Raw genomic sequence first — 22889 nt, 5'->3', positions numbered from 1 at the left:
ACCCTGGTCAGTTGCATAACATTTATTGAGGCAAACCATTAGGCCTTAGTAAATCCAACAATCTTTCTGCATCTAGTTTTATAGCACTTCACTACTTGTCCCATTTCAACCCAGATCCCAAACGCTGTCAATAAGAGATGATATGATTTAGGTCTATATTAATAGAAAATCACTTCTGCACAAATCTTTGAACTGAACTGATACAAAGTTAATTGAATGGAGTTATATTTAGAGGAATTGTTCTTAGCAGTTCCTCAGTAGGAGTGAGTGAATAAATGAGTTGGTGTAATCTGATTTTTTCTGCTTAGTGATTATCTTTTATCTCTTTTCAGAGAGAATGTTATGAGTGGATCACCACATGCTCTCACCTCCTTTCTGGTCTCAAAGGCAGGAAAATAAAGTTACTGACACGTGAAGAAAAATGGCACCTACTTGGAGAAGAGGTATTTGCCATGTGTTAGCACTGGTCATTATTCATGCTCTTTCTGTATTTCAATAGATAAGGGTACTGTGACTTTTTCCAGTCAATGTTTTGAATCCTCATTCATTTGCTCTATGAGAAGAGAATTTTGGTTGTGACCAAGAGCATTGGCAACTCTTTTCCCTTCTAAAGAAGAGAATCATCACCCAAACGTCTCTCCTCACTTTCTTGGAGGGTGACTTTGCCTCCTACTTTATTGAGGAAAGGATGGCTTTCAGAGGGGAGTTACCTGCCACTTCCTGAGTCATAGCCTCAGACTTCTCTGCTTCTGCACGCACCCTCCCTCCTCCCTTCACACTGAAGTCTCAGTCTTCCCATCCAAGGTTATTTCTTCCTTTGAGTACTTAATCCCATGCACATTGTCTTCTTTCTTTTGTATCTTTAATGCCTTCCTCTCTATAAACATGGTCTCTCTCCCATCTGAAAAAATATGCCCCTTGATATTGTCTTCTTCTTTACTACTACTTCTTTCCCTCCTTCCTATCACAATCACTTTTCTTAAAACTCTAAAACTACTATAAGGTCCCTAATGACCTTATTGCCAGATCTAAGTATCTCCAATCCCATATTTAACGTGACTTCTCTGTAGCATTTGATCCTGTTAACCATTCACTTTTTTGGTAATCTCTCCTTGCAAGACCAAAATTCCGTCTTTCTCCTACTTCTTTATTCCTTTTCACACTCCTTCTTTTAGTCTTTGACCTCTGCCTGCCTCTTAAATGTTGATATTCTGTCCTTGGCTTGTTTTCCCTTCTCATTCTACACTCTCCATATTACTATGTTAATCCTGTAGTTTTAACTACCTGTTTACTGAGGATCCCAAGTCAATGAATATCATGTACTTAATGGCAGTCACAAATCTTTATTTTTACTTCAGTCTCTTTGAGGAAGTTCACCTCCAGCAAAGTCTGAAGAAGCTCCCGTTGCTATCAGAGACATAAACTATATAGGTATGATCTGATGGCATATATGTCAATGCTCCTGGGTCTAAGAAGGAAGGTTCTATCTACACACTTGAAGCACTTTTATTTTACCTTTATTTAATTGATTTATTAAAAAAAATTTTTTTTTTGAATTTTGGCCGCACTGCATGGCTTGTGAGAGTTCCCCGACCAGGGATTGAACCCGGGCCATAGCAGTGAAAGCTCTGTATCCAAACCACTAGACCACCAGGGAACTCCCTTATTTTACATTTAAACACTGAAGAAACACCACCTTTCTAAATTATACACCTTTAACAAATTCTCATTTTTCTTTGCTGCCCACGTCTTGGCCAGAATTATTTTGAATTAACCACTGAATCATCTCAACAACATTATACATCTTAATTACAGTACAGTTTTAGAAACTTAGTGAAGTACCATAGACATGATCTTGGCTGCACATCAGATCTAGGAAAAAATTCAAAACCTATACGGAATCACAGAGACTTAAGAACAAAAGGATTTTAAAGGTGGTTGAATTCAACCAACCATCTGATGCGTCAGTCTTAGTATAACACCTATGCTTGATCATTATGCCTATGTTTGAGTATCTGAAGTGATGGAGATCTACTTTCAGAGTTAGTCCCTTCGTTTTTGGTGAACAGTGACTATTAGAACATTATTCTTTTATTGAACTAAATGATACCTGTTTCCCTGTAGCTTTTTTTCTACCTACTGGTCCTAGTTCAGTCTTCTGGGTTGATATGAAAGGGCTGATTTGTCTTCCACATTATAGTATTTCCATCTATTTTGTTACAGTATTTCTAATATTTGAAAATAGCTATATTCAACCTAAGTCTATTTCTGGGTTTTCTATTATTTTATATTTAATCTGTCTATTCACAAGTCATCACCACAATCTTTTAATTATTGAGGCTTTATGATACATTTTTAGATCTGGTAGGGCCAGCCCTTCCTCACTGATCTTTTTCAGGTGTTTTATGGCTATTCTCTCCTACTTATTCTTCTATATAATCTACCTCTAGAAAATATATGATTCTTAAAAACTGGGATGATATTAAATTTATATATTAACTTAGAACAGACATGTTTATGCTGTTGAGCTGTTCTATGAAGAATATGAGATATAGGATGTCTACTTTTATGCCTTTCGGTACTGTTTTATAGTTTGCTCATTTTGCACGTTGCTTATAAGGTAGGCCTGAGTATTTTATTTTATTTTTTGGTATTTTAAATAAGATCTTCTTTTCCATTATATCTTCTAATTGGTAACTGTGTATGTATTACTGATTCCTGTATTTTAATTTTATGTATGGTGACTCTACTAAATTATTTTATTCTTTCAGTAGTTTTTCAATAGATTCTTTCAGGTTCTCCAGATATTCAATCAAATCACCTATAAATAGAGATAGTTTTACCTCTTTCTTTCAATTATTATGTCTTTAATTGCTTTTTCTTGTCTGATTGCATTGAATAATTCTTCTCTTTCATTCTGCCTTAACCTTTAGCGTTTTCATGAGTGAGCATCTGTTGGAGGTAAACTCAATTTTTGTTTGTCTCAAAATATCTTTATTTCACCTTCATTCTTAAATTTTTTTTTTCTGGGTATACAATTCTAGGATGATTTTTCTCTCAGCACGTATTATGATACTATTTCCACTGTTTTCTGGATTGTATTGTTACCAAATTGACAACTGAAAATCCAGCTGTCAGTTCTTTTTTTTTTTTGTGGTACGCGGGCCTCTCACTGTTGTGGCCTCTCCCGTTGCGGAGCACAGGCTCAGCGACCATGGCTCACGGACCCAGCCGCTCCGTGGCATGTGGGATCTTCCCGGATCGGGGCACGAACCCGTGTCCCCTGCATCGGCAGGAGGACTCTCAACCACTTCGCCACCAGGGAAGCCCTGTCAGTTCTTTTGAAGTTAATCCATCTCTTCCCTCTGGCTACTTTTAAGATACTCTTTTTGTCTTTGGCATTTTGTAGTTTCACTCTGATACATGTGGGTGAAGATTTTCTTTTCAAAGTTTGCTTGGGATTCTCTTGGTTTTCTGACTCTTTGGCTGGGTATCTTTCATTAGATTTAGAAAATTTTCAGTCATCATCTCTTCAATTATTGTCTCTACTATATTTGCTCTCTCCTTTCTTTCTGGAACTTTGAATGGATATATATTGGAATCTGTCCCCCATGTCTTTTAACCTTCTTTCATATTTTCTATCTCCTTGTCTCTCTGCATTGCATCCTGGATGATTTCTTCTGACTTACTTTCCAATTTACTAATTTGCTCTTCAGCTGAGTTTAATCTGCTATTAAAGCTTTCTGTTGAGTTTTAAATTTAATTGTTGAAGTTCTGTTTGGTTCTTTTTCAAGTCTGATTATTTTTGTAATCTTTCACAGTTTCGATCTCTTATTTCTTTAAAAGTATAAGTATAACTATGTAGTCTATCTGATAATTCTAACATATATCTGTTTAAGAATATTAATTACAACATTATTTATAATTGCAAAATACCAGAAACAATATAAATATTGATCAATAGGGAATTGGTTTCATAAATTATGGTACATTCAAATAATAAGATTCTGTACAGATAAAATAGATGATTATGTAGTGAAATAAGAATCAGCCATGATATGTTATTGAGAAAAGTAGATTAGGGAACATAACGTATATTATCATTTCATTTGTATGAACACGTTTATATGTATATAAAGCAGAGTAGAAGAATGTTCAGCAAAGTGATAGAAGTTGTTACCTGTGAGGGTTCAGATTATTAATTTCTCTGTAGCTTTCAAATATTTTACATCAGTAGTATGTTATGAAAACAAGGTATTTTCACTTTGGAAAAATATCCTAATATATTGTGGATATTTTTCTATACCATGTATATAATTTCTACAGCATAATTTTAAATTGCTATAAAATAACTTGTTGTATGGTTTATACCATAATTTTTAAATGCATTTTCCTATCTTGGGCATTGAGCTTATATCTAGCTTTGTTTTATAAACACTGCTTCAATAAACTTCTGTAGGATGGTCTTCAGTCAATATTTGTGCAGACTCCATTGAGATATTCAACACTGTTTACTCCTTCTCTCTTCTCTTTTGGCTTTCTTGGTGGCCCTCTCACATTTCTGAGGCAACTTTTACCCTCCTTTGCAGGCTCCTCTTTCTTCCCTGACCCTTTATGTGACTAGGTTCCTGTCCTAAGGCCTCATCCTCTAGTCATTTCACAAGTTCTTCTTTGGCGATATAATTTCTTTTCTTGGCTTTAACTAAATGTAGATAACTGTTAAATCTTTACCTTTAGCCAAAATCCCTCCAATCTAAACTTCAGATCCACAAATTCAGCTACTTACTTATTTCCACTTGGCTATCCTAGTGGTGCCTCAAACTCACACAGCCTAATCTGAATTCATCTATGTTCCCAAACTTGCTTATCTAACTTTGTTCACTATCTCTGTGAATGGCATTATCATCTATGCAGTGGCCTATGTAGTGGTATATAGTGTATATACCAGGTGACATTCAAGATGCTTCCTTTCCCTAACCATTCCATATCCATTCAATCAATCACCCCACCTTCCCTTCTTTCCTCCTCTTTAAATCTACTCGCCTGTTGCTAGAGTGATTGTTTTAAAATGCAAAACAGGTCAATCGATTTATAGGTATCTCACTGCCTTCAGGATAAAATCCAATCTCCCTGGCATAATATTCTAGCCCTTCCTCTGTGATTGTGCCCCTGCCCATCTGCCTCTAAGTTTCTGTCCTCTTGAACTGCTTTTGTTCTCAGAGCCAATCATGTACAAATAACATTCTCTGCCTGGAACTCCCTTGTGCCATCTTTTTTCTCCTCACTCATCCTTCAAGAAGAAACTCAGACATTATGTCCTCCAGGAAACCTTCCTGATTAACCCTCTCTTTCACCCCTGCCCAATACCAGATCTGGATTAAGTGCTCCTACTCTGTGACTATATGTAGCCATAGCATTTTCTTGTCCACTGAATTGTAAGCTGCTTAAGGGCACGGATTATTATTAACCTTTGTATCCTTATCACTAGCACAGTGCCCAGTTGCAAAATTAATGCTCATTAAATACTTTTGAATGGAAACATTGCTAGTATTCTGCTAAAATATTTATATCCACTAAGCTATAATATAATATTGTTTTGTCTCACAGGATACTGTAAAAGAAGTAACTACTCCTGAAACAGGCAAGCTTCTTAAAAAGGATGAAGAAAATATGGAGGATAAGAAACTTGAGGAGGAAAAGGAAGAAGAGAAAGCAGAAGAGGTAAGATTAGTATTTTTTTCCTTTTCCTTTATATTTTTAAAGAATGAATATATATATATATATATACACCATTGAAAATAGAAATAGCGCATCTGGAGTGAACTCTTCAACTTCTTTCCTTTCCTCGTATAGGTTTAATCATACCTGCAGACACACTTATCTCTCTATTTTCCAAGGATAGGATGTTCCTCTTCCTTTCTAAATTCAGTCATTTCTCACTAGCCTCATTCACCTATAGTACTGTTAACTACACAGTCTACCTCTCACCCTGATGCTGTTTCTTTATCCCTTCATTGCCATATTTTTCAAATAGTTGTTTAAACTCCTTGTCTCCACTTCTTCAGCTCCCATTCTGAGTTGCCTTTTCTCACTCCCCCCAGGCCATCCACACCTCTCTTCTCCTTATCCTGTCTCCACCCCTGCTGTGGCATTAGTAGTAAAAACAACCCTTCTTGGGGCATCTGTAATAATAATAGTAATGAAAATACAATGGTAACTACTGATAATGGTGTGCCTACCATGACCTATATGCTTTGCACATGTTAACTCTTATCTATACAACACAACCTCAAGGTAAGTATTATTGCCCCCATTTTACAGATAAGAAAACTGAAGCTCAGAAAGGTTGACTGACTTACTGAAAATCATATAGCTATAAATTGCAGAACCAGCATTCAAACCTAGTTCAGTCTGGCATAAGAGCCCTTGCTAATTCCTGGGTGGACTACTATTGTCTTTAGCTTTCAGAACTCATGATCACTCTCCATTTTGTCTTAACTTACTTCCCTGGGGTGTTTCTTCTGTGAGTAGTTTAAATGTTGGCATGACCCCAGGCTGTGACATAGATCCTCTACTCACTCTACATGCAGTACAACAGAACAAAAATATTATATAACACCGAAGCCTCTTTTCACCAGCATCTTCTGTTTTACTTCTGGTACAGTGCTTGGCATATAAAAGGCAAAATAAATGGAAAACATTATTTTTTGGCCACTAAATCTGTCATACCTTTCAAATCCCCTCCTTCCCTTCTTCTGTGGCCTTAGTTCAGGCCCTTTTCTCTCTATTTTACAAACTCCTATTCAGATATCATTTTCTCTGTAAAAAAATCCCTGAGTGTCTAGACAATGCAGGGCCCTTTTCTGGGTGCACATAGCTCTCGGAATACACCTCTATGCTAAAAGTAATCATGTAGACCATAATTATTTTATTGCTTATCTCTCCCACTGTTCTGTGAGTTCCTGAGGTCCGGAAGAAATCCTTTTTGTTTTTCTGTTATCTCTCCTTGTCCCCATTTCCCCATCCCCACTAATTTCTCCCACAGTGTTTCCTGTAAGTCTTCAAAAATGCTTGTTGAATGATTAAAGCAAATGGAAAACGAAAGCTTCAGACATGGTGCCAGGCAACTTGCCAGGCCACTGTGTCACACACCAGCTCACTAACACGTCTGTGGTATTTCTGTGCCCTAGAAACCTTCAACATCTACAGAGAAGGAAAAACTCATTCGAGTCATTGGAGTAGACGGAAATGTCCATTCCCAACCTCTGTTTGGAACAGATGTATTGCCTTCTTGGGTATGTAGCTGAAACTCAACTAGGAAATTCAAAACTAGAGAAAAAAATAACTAGGAGGGCTTCCCTGGTGGCGCAGTGGTTGGGAGTCCGCCTGCCGATGCGGGGGATGCAGGTTCGCGCCCCGGTCCGGGAGGATCCCGCGTGCCGCGGAGCGGCTGGGCCCGTGGGCCGTGGCCGCTGGGCCTGCGCGTCCGGAGCCTGTGCTCCGCGGTGGGAGAGGCCACAGCGGTGAGAGGCCCGCATAGTGCAAAAAAACAAACAAACAAAAAAAAAAACTAGGAAATTTAACATTTGTAAAAATGATACGGATCTAACATAACTTTTAGCTTTTCCAAGGGAACTCCTGAATAATATATTTTCCAGATATTTTTTTCTCCCAGCATCATCCTTGGAAAAACTCATTTGTTCACCTTAGCTTTATAAAAACTTTTCATTCTCTTCTTTAAACCTCATTTTATTTTATTTTTTAAATTAATTAATTATTTATTTTATTTTTTGCTGTGTTGGGTCTTCGTTGCTGCTCGCAGACTTTCTCTAGTTGCGGTGAGCAGGGCCAACTCTTCCTTGCGGTGTGTGGGATTCTCATTGCGGTGGCTTCTCTTGTTGCAGAGCACAGGTTCTAGGTGCTCAGGCTTCAGTAGTTGTGGCTCGTGGGCCCTAGAGCACAGGCTCAGTAGTTGTGACGCTCGGGCTTAGTTGCTCTGTGGCATGTGGGATCTTCTTGGACCAGGGCTTGAACCCGTGTCCCCTGCATTGGCAGGCGGATTCTTAACCACTGTGCCACCAGGGAAGTCCTAAACCTCACTTTAAAATCAGCATTTCATCCCTTTCCTTAACTTAACAATGTCTTGGTCAGTATTTGACCAAGTTTTAAATATATTCATTCAGCAGGCTCTGTTGATAACTGTGATGAGAGGATACCACAAGAATTATTGGGAAATTGGAAACCTTTAGACAGTAGCTATGGAAACTCAGTAGGAAAGCAGATTTAAAATTCCTTCACAAATGTTCTAAGACCATTCACACTGAAGTCAGCTCTAGATTGGTATCTCTCTGTACAGGATGCCATGACTTTAGGAGTCTCTGGGTGGGCTTCATCCCACTAATCCCCTGAAATGGTATGCACCATTTTGTATGTGTTTTCATACTGTGCATTTTCTTGGGGAAGAGGGGTATGTGCCAGAAATCCATAGACATCATCAAATTTCTCAACCCCAAAGTTAAGAACCATTTCATTGCTAGGAGTCTGACGCATCTGAATAGGCACTGGTGCATGTAGGGGTAAGGAGCTGTGGTGAGGGTCCTGGTGGATGGCAGCTAGATCACTAAAGTGGCAGCATGGTCCAAAGTAGAGGCAGATTGCAGGGATGTATGTCCAGGGAGGTTGTAGGAAATAGACTCCAACTCTAGGAGGAAGAACTGGGAGATACCATGTGGAGAGTCAGGCAGGAGCTGCCAACATTGGAGATAGAGTGGTACATGTGGGTGGGGGGAGGCTACGATCACATTCTCCCAAAATAATGCCTTTTCAACAAGTTTCTAAAATGATATGTTAATATGTCAGTCGTTAAGACTGTGAGGCAAAGAGGTAAGGGTAAGCAATGCAAATGCAATGTCATGAGACATATTTAAAAAAGGCAGGTAAAGGGTAGCACTTTACTATTTGAGAACCCCCCAGGAGTCCCACCCAAAGCCCTCCTGCCCCAGATTTGCTCCCCTGAGGTGAAAACCCTGCTATGCTATCCTGGCAAGGCATCAGGGTCAGGTCCAGAGTGAGTCAGGAAGCTGACAGGAAAATAGGAACCTGTAGCCTGGGGCAAAACGGAGGGTGTGGTGCTTGTCTTTGGTGGTGTGGGACTTCTGCTCCAGGATGCCAGAATTCCATCTGGAGCAGTGTGGTGCTATGTGGCTAGCTCACCTGATGACAATGGGGCCCAGAAAGTCTATCTCTAGGCTTTGAAAAGTTGCTAATGTTCTACTGTAGATCACTGAAGACCAAACTGTCCAGGTTCTCATTGACCATAAGGCCTGGGGAGTAGACTAAGATGCCATCCAGATGTACTTGCAAGTTCCTGGAGGTAAAGAAGAATCACATTCATCCTATGGGATGGTGGCCGGACCACTGGACAGGTAGAAAGGGATCACGAGGTACTCAAACAGAGGGGCCCTCATTGTGCTAGGCAAGTGAAGACAAGGTTGATCTTTGGAGATGTTGGTACCCAGAGAATGGAGAGTCCTTGACCTGGCTTGTGAGGTCATAGATTCGGGGCAGGAAGCGGAGCTGGGGGAAGTGCTATCTTGATTTGGACTGTACTGCAGGCTTCATGGGGCAGGAAGGGCCTTGGCTCTGTGCTTCTTCCATTCACAAAGACATTGGGGCTCCCTGAGGGCAGTTTAAAGTTTCACTGTAAAATTTTCTTTTGCTTTTGTTTGCTTGTTTGTTTTTCCTTTATTTAAAAAAAAAAAATTTATTTATTTTTTGACAGACACTTAGCCTCTGGCCCTAAGAACATAAGCAACCATTTAGCAAGGATACAGATCCAAGGCACCAGTCCTATTGGGCAGTGGCACTCTCTCTTTCTGGTCTGAAAACAACTCCCAAGAGGCAGTATGTTTGATTGACACTGGGGAAGGAAAGAGAAAAGGAAGGAAGGGATAGGGAAGCAGAAACCTTGTGGTTTGCAGGTATAACTTGTCTTGTCTCTGGGAGCTGAGTTATAGAGCAGGAGAGCGCCAAGAGATAGCTGGGTCCTGGGTTTCTAGTGAGAAGCAGCTCCAGACCACTGGGAGGCTAGGGACCTGAGCATGGAGAATTCCAGTTGCTCCTCGTATCTCCTCCTTCAAATGACTCCAGCTCAGGATTTTCTGGGGGTTGAGATATGAGTGATAACAGGAGTAGTGGTGGTAAGTCACCACCACCTTGGACAGGCTAATTGCTTGGCCTGCTAAACCAGGGCCTCATTCATATCGTTACCTGATGCCCTAGTGTCCACCATAACTAGGAGGAGAAGGGGTGAACTATCAATTATTCCAAACTCTCCTCAATTCGCTGGAAATTAGGACTTTGTGGGAATTCCTGAAGACCATACTTAAAGCAGGAACCGTGTACAAAGCTTGGCCTGCTGTGCCTGTTTCAGGCAATACCCAATTTGACACTTGCCTGATTCACTGGTGAATCAAGTGACCCCAGTAAGCAGCATTGACTCTGCCTCTGCTCATCCTGGGGAAAGGCTGCTCTGCCTTCAGGTGCAGCCCAGTTTAATCAGGTCTGAGATCCTGTTGCAGGGCACCCCTTGTGGCCCTCTCTGAACTGGACTCATTCCAAAGTTGTCCCTGGAGGAGAAGCAGCTGAGCTCTAACACTGCAACCGAATGGCGGAGGTATGGGGTGACTAAATTCAGCAGGCTCTCCCTGAGGCTACCCAAAGTGCTCAGAGCTACAGTGGACCCTAAGCACTGCCGCCTGGCTGCATGAGTTGGGTTGCCTACAGCTCAGCTACTTTAACAAGCAAGATGTTAGAAACCATCTCTTTTAGGCCTATCTTCAAACCATAGGTCCTGGCTGTCTGTAAAGAGTTGTAAGTATGAGGAAAATGGGAGATTTTGCTGGATCACCTATGAACTCCTTTGGAAGGGAGAGTAGGGGCCAGACTTGGGGGATCAGCAGTATTTTTTCACCAAGCTGAAGGAGGCCCTTAGAAGCCTGTGTTTTCCTCCCACAATACCATGTACCCCAGGCATAGGTATTAAGAGCAGTAACTAACTTACCCATCTTATAACAGCAACAGGGAAGAGTCCTTGGAATTGGTGGTTCCAGAAAATATGTCCAAAGGTGACAGGGCCACTGTGGCTGGCTAGGAGTTCAGTACTGAGTGTTGGATTCCAAGCAACTGGGTCTAGAGCCAGCTCCTCCCTGCGATAGGCTCAAGCCAGAGCTATTAGTCCAATCTAAAGTCCATTAATAGAGTCAAACCTCAGGAAGACCAAGCCAAGAAGGCCAAAGGCATAATTGGAGTCAGAGAGAGAGACTAGCTCCAAGCTACAGCAGGTTGGCACGAACAAGAAAGGTCTAATGCGATTGCTTCCAAGAGCCGTGCGGCCCACGTTTGTCTCTATTATACAGCAGGTAAAAGAGCATAAAAGCCAGAGGAAGCTTCAAAATATGAGAAGAGGGCCCAAGGCAGTATCTGTGATAAGCCTTGAGGTGTCTGTGTCGGTACATGGGTGATGCAGGGAAGGTTGTCACCTGGCATACATAGAGGAGGCCATAATTCTAGAAACCCAACGTCCAGCATTTTGGACCATGGGAATTTCCTGCTGGAGGGTTTGAAATGGACCACAGAACATTAATCTGTACTTGCTGGTGTCAAAACAGAGGGATGTTTTCCTCGCACACTGTAACTAAATATCTATCTGTTGAATTAGTAGAGTGTCGGAAGGCTCAAATGTATACAGTTAGCAGAGTACAGTCCTGGTTTACTTTGGTTTCCACCTACAGTTAAAACTGTTTCATGCAGCTATATAAATCATGTGTGGAACTGCATTTCCAGATGCCTCTGCTCTGAAAGCCTTTCTTTTGGATTCAAAGAACAAATAAATTAGTAGTATGTGCTGTATAGGCACAGCCACATCACAGGTTGCTGGTCCAGGCTGAACAATGACAGCATTTACTTCCCAAACAAACTGCCCAAAGGGGAAGCAAAACAGAAAGAGGAAAATATGTGACTGGGAAAATAAGAAGAGAGTAAAAGAGCTAGAGTAAAAGTGAAAATGTTTGATACAGTTTCTTTTCGCTGGTTCGCTTTTAGAAACAGCGAGCATAGTGCAACGGAATGTGTGATTGAGGATGGAGAGGCCTAGATGAGGGTTTTGCTTTAATCAGCTAGATCATTCTGTGATTATGGCAGGCTGCCTATCCTCTTAGATCTCCCTTTCCATCTGTAAGGTGGGGTTTAACTTTTACTTGCCTCTGTTTGGGAAACATGAATAAATGAGATTTTTAAAAGTACACAGTTCTAGGAAAATATCTCATAATATTCATTTTAAAATATGCTTATAGTTTTTGTCTTCTAAATTTTCTCTTTTGTCTTCCTCTGATTTTGTTTTCTGGAATATAGAGTCAAAATAAGTAAAAGAGGTTTTGTTTTATTTTTTTCATATTTTCTCTGCCTTGATATTTATGAAGTTCCCTAAGGAACTGAAAGATCTTATTGAATTTTGCAATTTGCAATTTGTTATGTGCTTAATGAAGTAAATTATTAATAAGATAAATATAGTTAATTTCCTTGATCTTTAACTTAATTAAAGAAACATGTTAACCCTTCTCTTTATTTTTTAAACCTTTTCTTCTTTCCCTGCTTCTTTCTGTTGATATTGTTCTCCCTGCTTCTTCTTTACAACTCTAATCAAATTTATGTCCACCAGAGTGTGAATAATTTGCAAGCTGGTATGGTGTTTGGCCACAGGAAATCCCTATTCTTCTTTGGTATTAAGAGTGTGCTTAGGGCTTCCCTGGTGGCGCAGTGGTTGGGAGTCCGCCTGCCGATGCAGGGGACACGGGTTTGTGCCCCGGTCTGGGAAGATCCCACATGCCACGGAGCGGCTGGGCCCGTGAGCCATGGCCGCTGAGCCTGCACGTCCGGAGCCTGTGCTCCACAACGGGAGAGGCCACAACAGTGAGAGGCCCACATACCGCAAAAAAAAAAAAAAAAAAAGAGTGTGCTTAATCATCTGCTATATAAACATGAATAGTAGAAAAAGAAGGCTTGGTCCAGAACATACTGAAGAAAGAGGCTATTTATCTTTGGGACTCTCAGTTCATTCATAGTACTACTTTCTTTGTCAGAGAGAATCAGCTAATGAAGGTACATTGGCCCCAAGGTATCTTGAAACAATGGCTGTAATTGAACGCATGCAGGAGAAGTTAATGTAAGTATGAGACACCACAATGGTAAGAAGACAAAGATTGCTGACCAGGAGGTCTAGCTGAGAAATGCACGCTTCTTGGCTTACCTTTGGTTCTCCTGCTTCCTTTTTCCTTACAAGTGGGATGGGTATCTTCAAATCTTCTGCTAGAGGCAGAACTACACTGCTCCAGGAGGGACATCTGTCCTCAGCCACCGTGAAGATGGAGGAAGTCAAGTGTGTATGTGTATATCTGGGGTGGGAGTAGAGTGTTAGGAGGGATCCAACTCAGTATGTTTCTAAGAGATGAACTAGAGAAATATATGAAACTGGGAGAAGCTATTGTGTGCAGGAAAGAAGGTTACATAACCCAAATTGTAGGAATGACAACAGAGTTAAATAGCTAAGAAAGCTACGAGAAGAGAATATAGACATACAACATGTGCCCTAGTAATTAAGAAACACACTTCAGAAAAAAAAAAAGAAACACTTCAAACTGGTTTTCTTGATTGTAAGATCTGGTTTTAAAGGTGCTGGAAAAGAAGGGACACTATTTTATTTGTTTGTTGGATCACATCAATAAAGAGAAGCCAAGATTAACCACTGAAAAGGGGTTCCTTGGCTATTGATGGAGAATTCCAAATACCCAAAAGTCAGATTTCACTAAGAAATGATAAATATATTGTATTCTTAAATCACACCATGTCTGCACTCTGACATTACCATCCAGAGTAGCCCCTAGGCCCCCAATTCTTGGCTAAACATTGATGCTGCTGCTTCCCTTATTTGTACTGTTCAGATATATTCTTCTAATCCCACTGCCTTTTTTGGATGAGTTTCTAGATATGAAAGGCACTTTTCCAAACCTTTCCATTTTATTATGTTTCTCTGGATTTTGTCTACATCAGAGAGGTTGAAAGCAGAGCCAGACAAGCAGAGGAGAAGTTTGATGATGTGAATGAAAAACTTCATTATACCCTTATAAGAAATAAAGAACTGGAGAAAGAACTAGAGGAAATACTGATGAAGTATAAAGAGAAGGAATCTGAAGAAGAAGAAGAAAATGAAGAAGAAGAAATCAGGCCAGTAGAAAGAGCCTCAAAATCTCCAAAGAAAGGTGAGGATTGCTTTCTCATTTTGCTTCATTTAGGTTGTATTTATGAGCAAAAATTTGATTGGGTCATAAATATTTTAGAAGAGTATCAATATCTTTAGTGATGATCTACTAGTTCGTACTTCTCCTAGGAATGCGCACACATATAATTATATAATTATCTTGTTCAGACAAGTCACAAAAAGGAAAACCAAATGACTAACAGTGGTAACTAATAAACTAACATGAGATACAACTTTTACTTATAAAACTGGCAAAGATTTTTTTTTTTTTTTTGCGTTATGCGGGCCTCTCGCTGTTGTGGCCTCTCCCGTTGCAGAGCACAGGCTCCGGACGCGCAGGCTCAGCGGCCATGGCTCACGGGCCCAGCCGCTCCGTGGCATGTGGGATCTTCCCGGACCGGGGCATGAACCCGCGTTCCCTGCATCGGCAGGTGAACTCTCAACCACTGCGCCGCCAGGGAAGTCCTGGCAAAGCTTTTTAAAAGCAAAGAATACAATGCTGGCCAGAGGGGGCAAAGTAATTAGTTTTACAAATAATACTTGTGGGTGGACAGACAGATATAGCTCTTTCAGAAAATAATTTGAGTGTATGTATGGATATGCCTTAAAAATACACATATACTTTGACTTAATAATTTCACTCTTGAGAATCTAGTCTAAGGAAATAATCCTAAATACAGAAACAAAAATTAATGCACAAAGATGTTCAGTGTATCATTGTATCTAAGAAGAAAAAATGAAAACAACCTACCTTTCCAATCATGGAAGAAAGATTAAATAAATTATGCTACGTTAAAATACCTGAATATTATACAACCATTAAAATGGTATTTACAAGGAATTTGTAAAGACATGAGAAATTCTTATGTTAAAATATCAAATGCAGGAAACAGGATATGATACAATATTTTAAAGCTAGAAAAAAAACCAGAACAAAATATGCCCAAACATTGGTATATATTGTCTCTGGTTGATAGAGGTTTGTGGGGAATTTTGTCTTTAGTTTTTAGTACTTAGTGGATTGTCTATGATGAAAATAATCTTCTTTATTCTATAGGAAAAGGAATTTAACTCTTCATTTTCTTACCTGTAATTAATCTATAATCTGCCCTCAAGCAGTTCTTAATATCCCCAATATTGGAGGCTATTTTTTGATTTTTGCTTTCATCTTCAACCTGCGTCAGTTCCTAGGACAAGTCCTGGTGCCAGGGGTAGTACTGGGCAGATATCTACTTTCTGTTTTCTCTGTCACCCCTGTCTCTACCTATGCCCCCCCAGCAAAAGCAGTAAGTTAGCCAACCCCTCACAGTCTCTGGCCCAGCTATGGTATATCATATCAGTGTTGGAGGAGGAGTGTGAGCCCATTTTCTCCCCTTCTGTTAACTCTGAACTGGTAAAATGTTAATCATTACAGGTGTGAAAATCCTTTAGCTTTACGTCTGAATATATGTGAGGGAGTTTTCATGAATTAAAAAAAAAAATTGTATCTTCTCCTATTGTGGTGTAATTTTATCCTGATAATCTGGAAACTAGACTTTTTCCAGTTTACAGAAAACTAAATACTGTATGCAAACCACACAAAAGGTCTATGTGTTAAACTAGAGCGGTTACCTCAACATGGAATGAGTGACTTTAGTTTTGTCCATTTCCATAAAAGTCTTGGGGATTAGTTTAAATCCAGAATTTAAAGGTTTTAATAATTTTAGGTAGAGGATAACGATATACAGTTAGGCCCCAACCTGCAAACAATAACCTACACAAGGTTAGGTTACTGCCACTCTTCCCCTCCTCCACACCCTCATCAAAGTCATTGCCAGGGGCTCAAAAGTAGAGGATGAGAAGCCTTCCAAAGCTTAGGGAAACTGGCTGCTAAGCAAGGCAGTCCCCATGCCATGCGGTGACCTGAACATTTATCTGAAAAACCCACAAGTTAGACATTTCTTAGAATTAGCAGGCAGCTCCTTTAAAAAATGCAGACACCCCTGGAGCAATCTGACATGCATATGGCATATACTGGGTCATATTTATATGAGTTAGTGCGGGGAGATCACTTCTCTCCTGATAGTTGTGCAGTGAAGGAATGGAAAATCATATGGCAAAGGTAGGAGCCTTGTGAATGCTGAGTAAAGAGATTTGGATAGAGTAGGAAGACATTTATTTTTGTTTTATGTCATTTTTAACAATTAGTAAATCACTGTGTTCTGAGTTATTAATGAAGAAACGAATCGAGAGGGAAGTTTACACGGATGAATATGGCTTAGTCTCTGATCAAAGTGAGGCTTATGATTTAGGAATGGGGGCAAGACAGGGTATGAACAAGGTGACTGTCAAATGTGGGATGAAGGTGGCAGCACCAGTTGGAAGGATTCCAGCTGAGAACCTTGGTGTCATGGAGCAGCCAGGGAGAGCAGGCTTGACAGCAGAAGTCCTCCTGCACCCATCCCAAGGGTGGGGCTTGTGTAGGGTCTGTGCACGGGACACTGGAGGGAGGGACCAGGAGATACAAAAGGGCTACAGTGATGGATTTGGGAGGATTCTGGATACTAGCTCTATTTGAATTTTTTTTTTTTCCCACCAAGCTTGGGGTATGTACTGGAAGGAAGAAATATTCTTCTTCTTTCTCTTCTCTCCTTGACCACATACTGCTCTTTTCCAGGACCCACTAACTGACTATACTGAAACTTTGAGAAAATGCATTCTCAATCCCAATAACCAATGTAGAGTCAAGTTTTGGGCAAATAGTTTGTAGCTTGGGGCTTACTCATGCAGAACAGAATTTTTTAAATGCTTTATAAAGTTAAAAGTCCTCAGTAAATATATTGTTACTACAATAATTGTTTTTGTCTTTTCAGAGGTACAGCGCAAGGAGAGTTCTAAATCCAGAACTCGGACTAAAACCACTTACAGGATGAAATCCAAATAGCAAACATAGGACACTAGGCTTCACCATGGCTTCTGTCACTGTACCCACCCCAGATATCTCTGCACTTTTGAGTGGACATTGTGGCTTGATTGAAGGGACTCCCTTTGCAACAGCTACCAGAAAAGCCTTGACAGACAACTCAGGGACATCTTCTCTTTAAAAGTCACAGTGATGGCTGTAAGGAATCGGTGTATTAGCTTATTTCCAAGATTAAAAATAGGCTGTGCAAAGGTTTTCTAGCCTCTTCAATTGATTTCCCAGCAGAAGTCTATGAAAAGTGTCAGTTTCTGTCAAGAAAATAATGCTTTTTGAGGACTTTGAACTCTGCAGAGAAGAGTGGCAAATAAAAAGCATTATTTTTTCAATTTAAAGAGAGGATCCTGGGCTTCCCTGTTGGTGCAGTGGTTAGGAGTCTGCCTGCCCAATGCCGGAGACATGGGTTCGAGGTCTGGTCCGGGAAGATCCCACATGCCACGGAGCAGCTGGGCCCGTGCGCCACAACTACTGAGCCTATGCTCTAGAGCCGGCGAGGCACAACTACTGAGCCCACGTTCTACAATTACTGAAGCCCGCGTGCTTAGAGCCCGTGCTCCACAATGAAGAGAGTAGCCCCCACCTGCCGCAACTAGAGAAAGCCCATGTGCAGCAACGCAGACCTAATGCAGCCAAAAATAAATAGATAAAATAAATAAACTAAAAAAAAAGGGAGAGAGAGAGGATCCTGATAATGCCCTTAGGTTTCTGCAGCATTTTCAGATTTCTTATTTCAGGCATTCTTAAGATTTATCTGGTCTTCACAATAACCCTGCAAAGTAGGTGGAGGAGACACTGTTATCCCCATTTCTCAGAATGAAATAGAGGCCCCAAATGGGTATAAGACTCCCCAGGGTCACAGAGCTGATTGGTGCCAGAGCCCCCAGCTTGCTGGACCTGTGTCTGGATTGTTTGACAATGGCGATGGGCCACCAGGCCATTGCTCAGATGGCTTCCTTCACAGGGGCTAAGTGTTGCTGAAGATTCACCCAGAATCTCCATTTTTAACTTTTGTTGCCTCATTTGTCTGCTCTGTTCGTGACCCTGGATGCATCTAGGCTTAGAGATGGACTAAGCTGCAAAAATATGTTGCAAATGACAAATGGACGTCTGGGCAGTCGCTCAGCAGGGGCCCCTCCTACTTCACTGCTCCTGGCTCACTTGCATTTGCTTTATCTCCCCCTGGCTCCAAACACCTCCGAGCTTTCTGCACCTGCTTTGGCTCCGCATACTTGGTGTTCCTTTGGATTTATCTCCTGGAACTGTAGGCCTTTGCCTGCTCCTTGAACCTCAGAAACCCTCTGACTCCAGAGTCCTCAGCCCTGTTGAAGCCCAACCACTGGTCAGGCCTGCCTTTGCCCACACATATCAAAGTGTTTGTGAGGTGGGTCTCAAAATGTTTGGGGTCAGTCTAAGCCTACTGGATGACTTCTTAATTCTGGGGAAAGAAAACATGAAATTCTTCAGACAGCTGACTAGGCTCATGGCCCAGCTGAAAGCCACAGCTCAGGCTACTGGCTTGTGCTTCCAGTTACCACTTGCTGGGGCAGAGCCAGCCCTACCCTTTTCACTTTCCTGAAGAGATTCTTGAATGATTCTAGCAAATTTGGGGCTTTTTAGTGGGATTTCAGCCTACTTTTAAAAAAATTAATTTCCTACTTTGTAGGAATGAGTCATCATTTCCATACAAACCAGCAGCCCCCATCCCTGAACATGAGCGTCTCGCCCCTCAGAATGTGTCCGCTCCATCGGGTGGAAGGCTGTCTTAAAGGTCAGAGTTATGCCTGGTGCCACTACGATTAGAATGAGATGTTTGGTACCATAGACCTAGTTGGGGTGGTTTGGTTGTGAGCCACAAAAAGCCATTCTTACCACAAGCGAAAGGATAATTTATTGAAAGCACGTTGGGGAGCTCAGGAGATTGAAGGAAAGTCTTAAAGAATCAGGCTAGGAACAGATAGGATGAGGTAGTTTTAGATTTCAGAAGCAAGAACTGCTTCACCATCTCACCCAGTTGCTACCACCAAATGAACACCAGTCATCTCTTCCATCCTTACATTATTCTTAAAGTCCCATGAGGGAGAAAGGCTACCTCGTAGTCACAGACCACCCCATGGATGTACCAGGGATGGTGAGAAGACTTCAGGGATCTCTTTAGCTTCCTTAAAGGGAAGCAAGGACACCTTGCTCTGCTGTTCCACCAAGACAGAACACAGTCTGGGGGAAGGAAATGCCCAAAGAGAATCAGGAGGCTGGTAGGAAGGCATCATGAATGTTAGGTGGTTAAAAAGAAAAAAAAAAGTATGCTACAGAGAAGGCCTCTGCACTGCTGCTCCCTGAAAGTTATCATGGGCAGCCTCCACTTTCCCAAGTAGCTGATGTGTGGGAAGTTTTAGATAGTCCTTGAGTCCTACCACATCTCAAGGTCACCCTGAGGTGGTCTCCTGAGCAGAGTGGAGAGAGGAGCTCTTGCTACACTTCTCTGTCCGTGGGGCTGCCAGGTGAGGCTGTTGTGCTTGTGTTGAAGGAGACCAGCCACTCTGTGTTCAGATGTCCAGACAGCCGTGCTGACTGGAGGTGCCTCATCACACTCCACTGGGTCCCAGTCCCCAGTCTCAGTGGTGATGTGGTCCACGTCCCTGGGAAGCCAAGGTGGTAGTGTCTTAGGAATCCTAGAACTTGGAGCAAGTCCCCAGTCCACCGGGCCTGGTTCTTCATCACGCACCCAGACCAACTCCATGCATGTGGGCACTGTGTGATTCTCTCCCAAGAGTTCTGGTCCTCTGCTATGGTCCTACTGACTTGACTGTGGTCAGGTCACTTGTCAGGTGCTTTCTGGCACACATTGACTGGGCTTTCCTCTTGTTCTTGGCCTTTCCTAGCTGGAGATCAGTGACTCTGATATTGCCTGGGGAACCTACATTTTGCATTTCACTTTCAAAGACTGCTGAGAATTCTGCTTGTAGGCCCCAAATCTCTAGAGCACTATTTGCCCACTTCTGGAATTTTAAATAAGTGTGCCACCTACCAGCAAACATTTCCCCACAGGAAGCAGAGGAGCTGCTCTAAAATTAGGAGTCTAACTGCTGTAGCCCTGTTGCCTAGGGCCTGCATACCTCCAAAACAGGAGTGCTTGCTATCTGTGCCTGAGGCTGAGGTCCTCTGTAGCCATATTGATGGGAAGCAGTGTCTAGAATTCATCAGGACTTCTACCTCTGCCTCAGGAGAATGGAGAGTTCATTCCAGCCAGGTCTGCCACAGCCTCAAGACAATCTCCTATTCAGGACTGTTGAGCAAGTCCACCAATCCCCCTGACCTCAAAGATGGGCTCTGCCACGTACAGCTTTTCAGAAAGCAGGACTTCTTAGGTGGTGCATCTGAGAGCAAGACCAGTGAAGGCAGCCTTCCAGACACTCCCTAGACAATCCCAGTACACAGCAATGTCATTTGGCCTGGGCAGTGTTCCTGTTGTTCTGGAATGGCTGGTGAAAGGGCTCCTGCATGCCTTTCTGGATTGCAGTGGCTTTTGTTTGGAGGGCATCCTCTTGTACTTGCAAGGGTTGGGTTCCATGAGCCCCTGATCTGACAGAGGCATACTTCAGGCTATCTCTAGGCCAGCTGTGAGAAACAATTTTGAAAGTCTGAAGATAAGATTAACAGTTCCCATCATCTGTCTCGCCAAGGCAAACTGCTCTTTGGCAGACAAGATATTTCCATCCCAGATGTCCAGCAGATCCTGAAGTTCACAAGGTACAGCTGGTAATCCATTCCCATTTTCCACTCTGGCCACCCAAATAGTCAAACCCAGGTAAGAAAGAAGAGTGTATCTGATTTCTGGCCGGAACTATTGCTCATCAAGAGAAGAAACTCTTCTCTTCTGTCTAGATTTTGCTTTACTATCATGCTAAAGAGCTCTACACCTTTGAAACAAATGCTTGAAATATTGTGGGGAGGATTCTAATACAGGAGACCTCATATACAAACTCTTAAGCTGGTTCTGTCCAAGAACAACAACCCTGGGGACAGGAGCTCCTAGCCATTGGGGCTACCTTTGAAGCATGGGGACAACAACCTGTATACGAGGCCAGGCTCCCATTTGGATGAGCCCAATTACTGTCATTTAGAGCTACTGGGCTAAAACCAGAAATATAGTAATAGTCAAGGTTTATTGAGCATTTACCTCATGTAAGCACTGTGCTAAGCACTTCACATGTATTATCGCATTTAGTCACAACAACTCTGTGGGATGGGTTCTACTTTTATCCCCATTTATGTCAGGATAAGTTGCATGTCCAAGGTTAAACATCTAATAAGTTACAGAGTCTGGATCAAATCTGGTATATCTGACAGCAGAGTCCAAGCTCTCAGTAACAGTGCTACTTTTCCTCCCCAAGTTCAGGAAAAGCTAGAAGCGCAGTTGATGAACCCTCTTTGAAGGAATTTGACTTCTACATTCTCTACTTATTGCTCAGCTCAAATACTCAGCAATGGCATTGACACACAAGGCAGAATTCTAGAGGACATCAGAACCTGCACAGTCCTGATAGACTCTGCCAAAGAACATTGTAGCAGCCAGGAGCAATCTAATGAGGAGGAACATACTTTATCATCCAGACATGATCCCCAAGAATATGGAACACAGAGGCATTGGCAGAATGACCTGCTAGGCCTCCCAGATATAGGGGAGTCCAAACTGCAGAGCTCCAGCATTACCCTGATATGCTGGTGAGCTGGGGTTGCCCTTGAAGTTCTAAGGTAGCCCTGCTAAGCCCCCCTAGGATGACCCTCTCTGTTTTTTTGAGTTCTATGAGCTGTTTCAATGTTTTGGTTATTAACCCCTTGTTGGTCTCATCATTTGCAGATATTTTCTCCCATTCCATAGGTTGTCTCTTCAGTTTGTTGATGGTTTCATTGGCTATGCAAAAGCTTTTAAATTCGATTAGGTCCCATTTGTTTATTTTTGCTTTTATTTCTTTTGCCTTGGGAGACTGATCTAAGAAAATATTGCTATGATTTATGTCAAATAACTTTTTGCCTATATTCTCTTATAGGAGTTTTATGGTGTCATGTCTTACATTTAGGTCTTTAAACCATTTTGAGTTTATTTTTGTATGTGGTGTGAGGGAGTATTCTAATTTCATTGATTTACATGTAGCTGTCCAGCTTTCCCAACACCGCTTGTTGAAGAGACTGTCTTTTCCCCATTGTATATTCTTGCCTCTCTTGTTGAAGGTTAATTGACCATAGGTGCATGGGTTTATTTCTGGGCTTTCTATCCTGTTCCATTGATCTATGTGTCTATTTTTGTGTCAGTACCACACTGTTTTTATTACTGGAGCTTGATAGTATAGTCTGAAGTCTGGGAGGGTTATGCCACCAGCGTTGTTCTTTTTTCTCAGGGTTGCTTTGGCAATTCTGGGTCTTTTGTGGTTCCATGTAAATTTTAGGATTATTTGTTCTAGTCCTGTCAAAAAGGATGACCTCTTTCTGGTGATTTGGAGTCCAAAAACCTGCAGTACACCAGCCCTTAAGTCACATGCCTGCGCAATAAGTGCAGGTCTAGACCAGAGTCACTGTCAATCCCCAAATGCCCTGGAATACCACTGTCATAGACTTGTT

General features: G+C 41.6%; 1 protein-coding gene across 1 annotated transcript in view; it reads left to right on the top strand.

Moving 5' to 3' along the window:
* AXDND1 (axonemal dynein light chain domain containing 1) overlaps positions 1 to 17467 on the top strand; it is a 77601-nt gene extending 60134 nt beyond the window's left edge. The window contains exons 21-26 of the mRNA XM_060132423.1: positions 333 to 443; positions 5608 to 5721; positions 7191 to 7295; positions 13140 to 13222; positions 14107 to 14315; positions 17167 to 17467. Coding sequence (XP_059988406.1) covers positions 333 to 443; positions 5608 to 5721; positions 7191 to 7295; positions 13140 to 13222; positions 14107 to 14315; positions 17167 to 17237 — 693 coding nt within the window. The 3' untranslated portion in view covers positions 17238 to 17467. The remainder of the gene's footprint in view (positions 1 to 332; positions 444 to 5607; positions 5722 to 7190; positions 7296 to 13139; positions 13223 to 14106; positions 14316 to 17166) is intronic.
* The last annotated feature ends 5422 nt before the right edge of the window (positions 17468 to 22889 follow it).

Source organism: Lagenorhynchus albirostris, chromosome 2 (assembly GCF_949774975.1).
Source record: "Lagenorhynchus albirostris chromosome 2, mLagAlb1.1, whole genome shotgun sequence".
In the NCBI taxonomy this organism is placed as follows: Eukaryota; Metazoa; Chordata; class Mammalia; order Artiodactyla; family Delphinidae; genus Lagenorhynchus; species Lagenorhynchus albirostris.
Note: the sequence above shows the minus strand (reverse complement) of the source record. Positions and strands in the feature narration are given on the sequence as shown.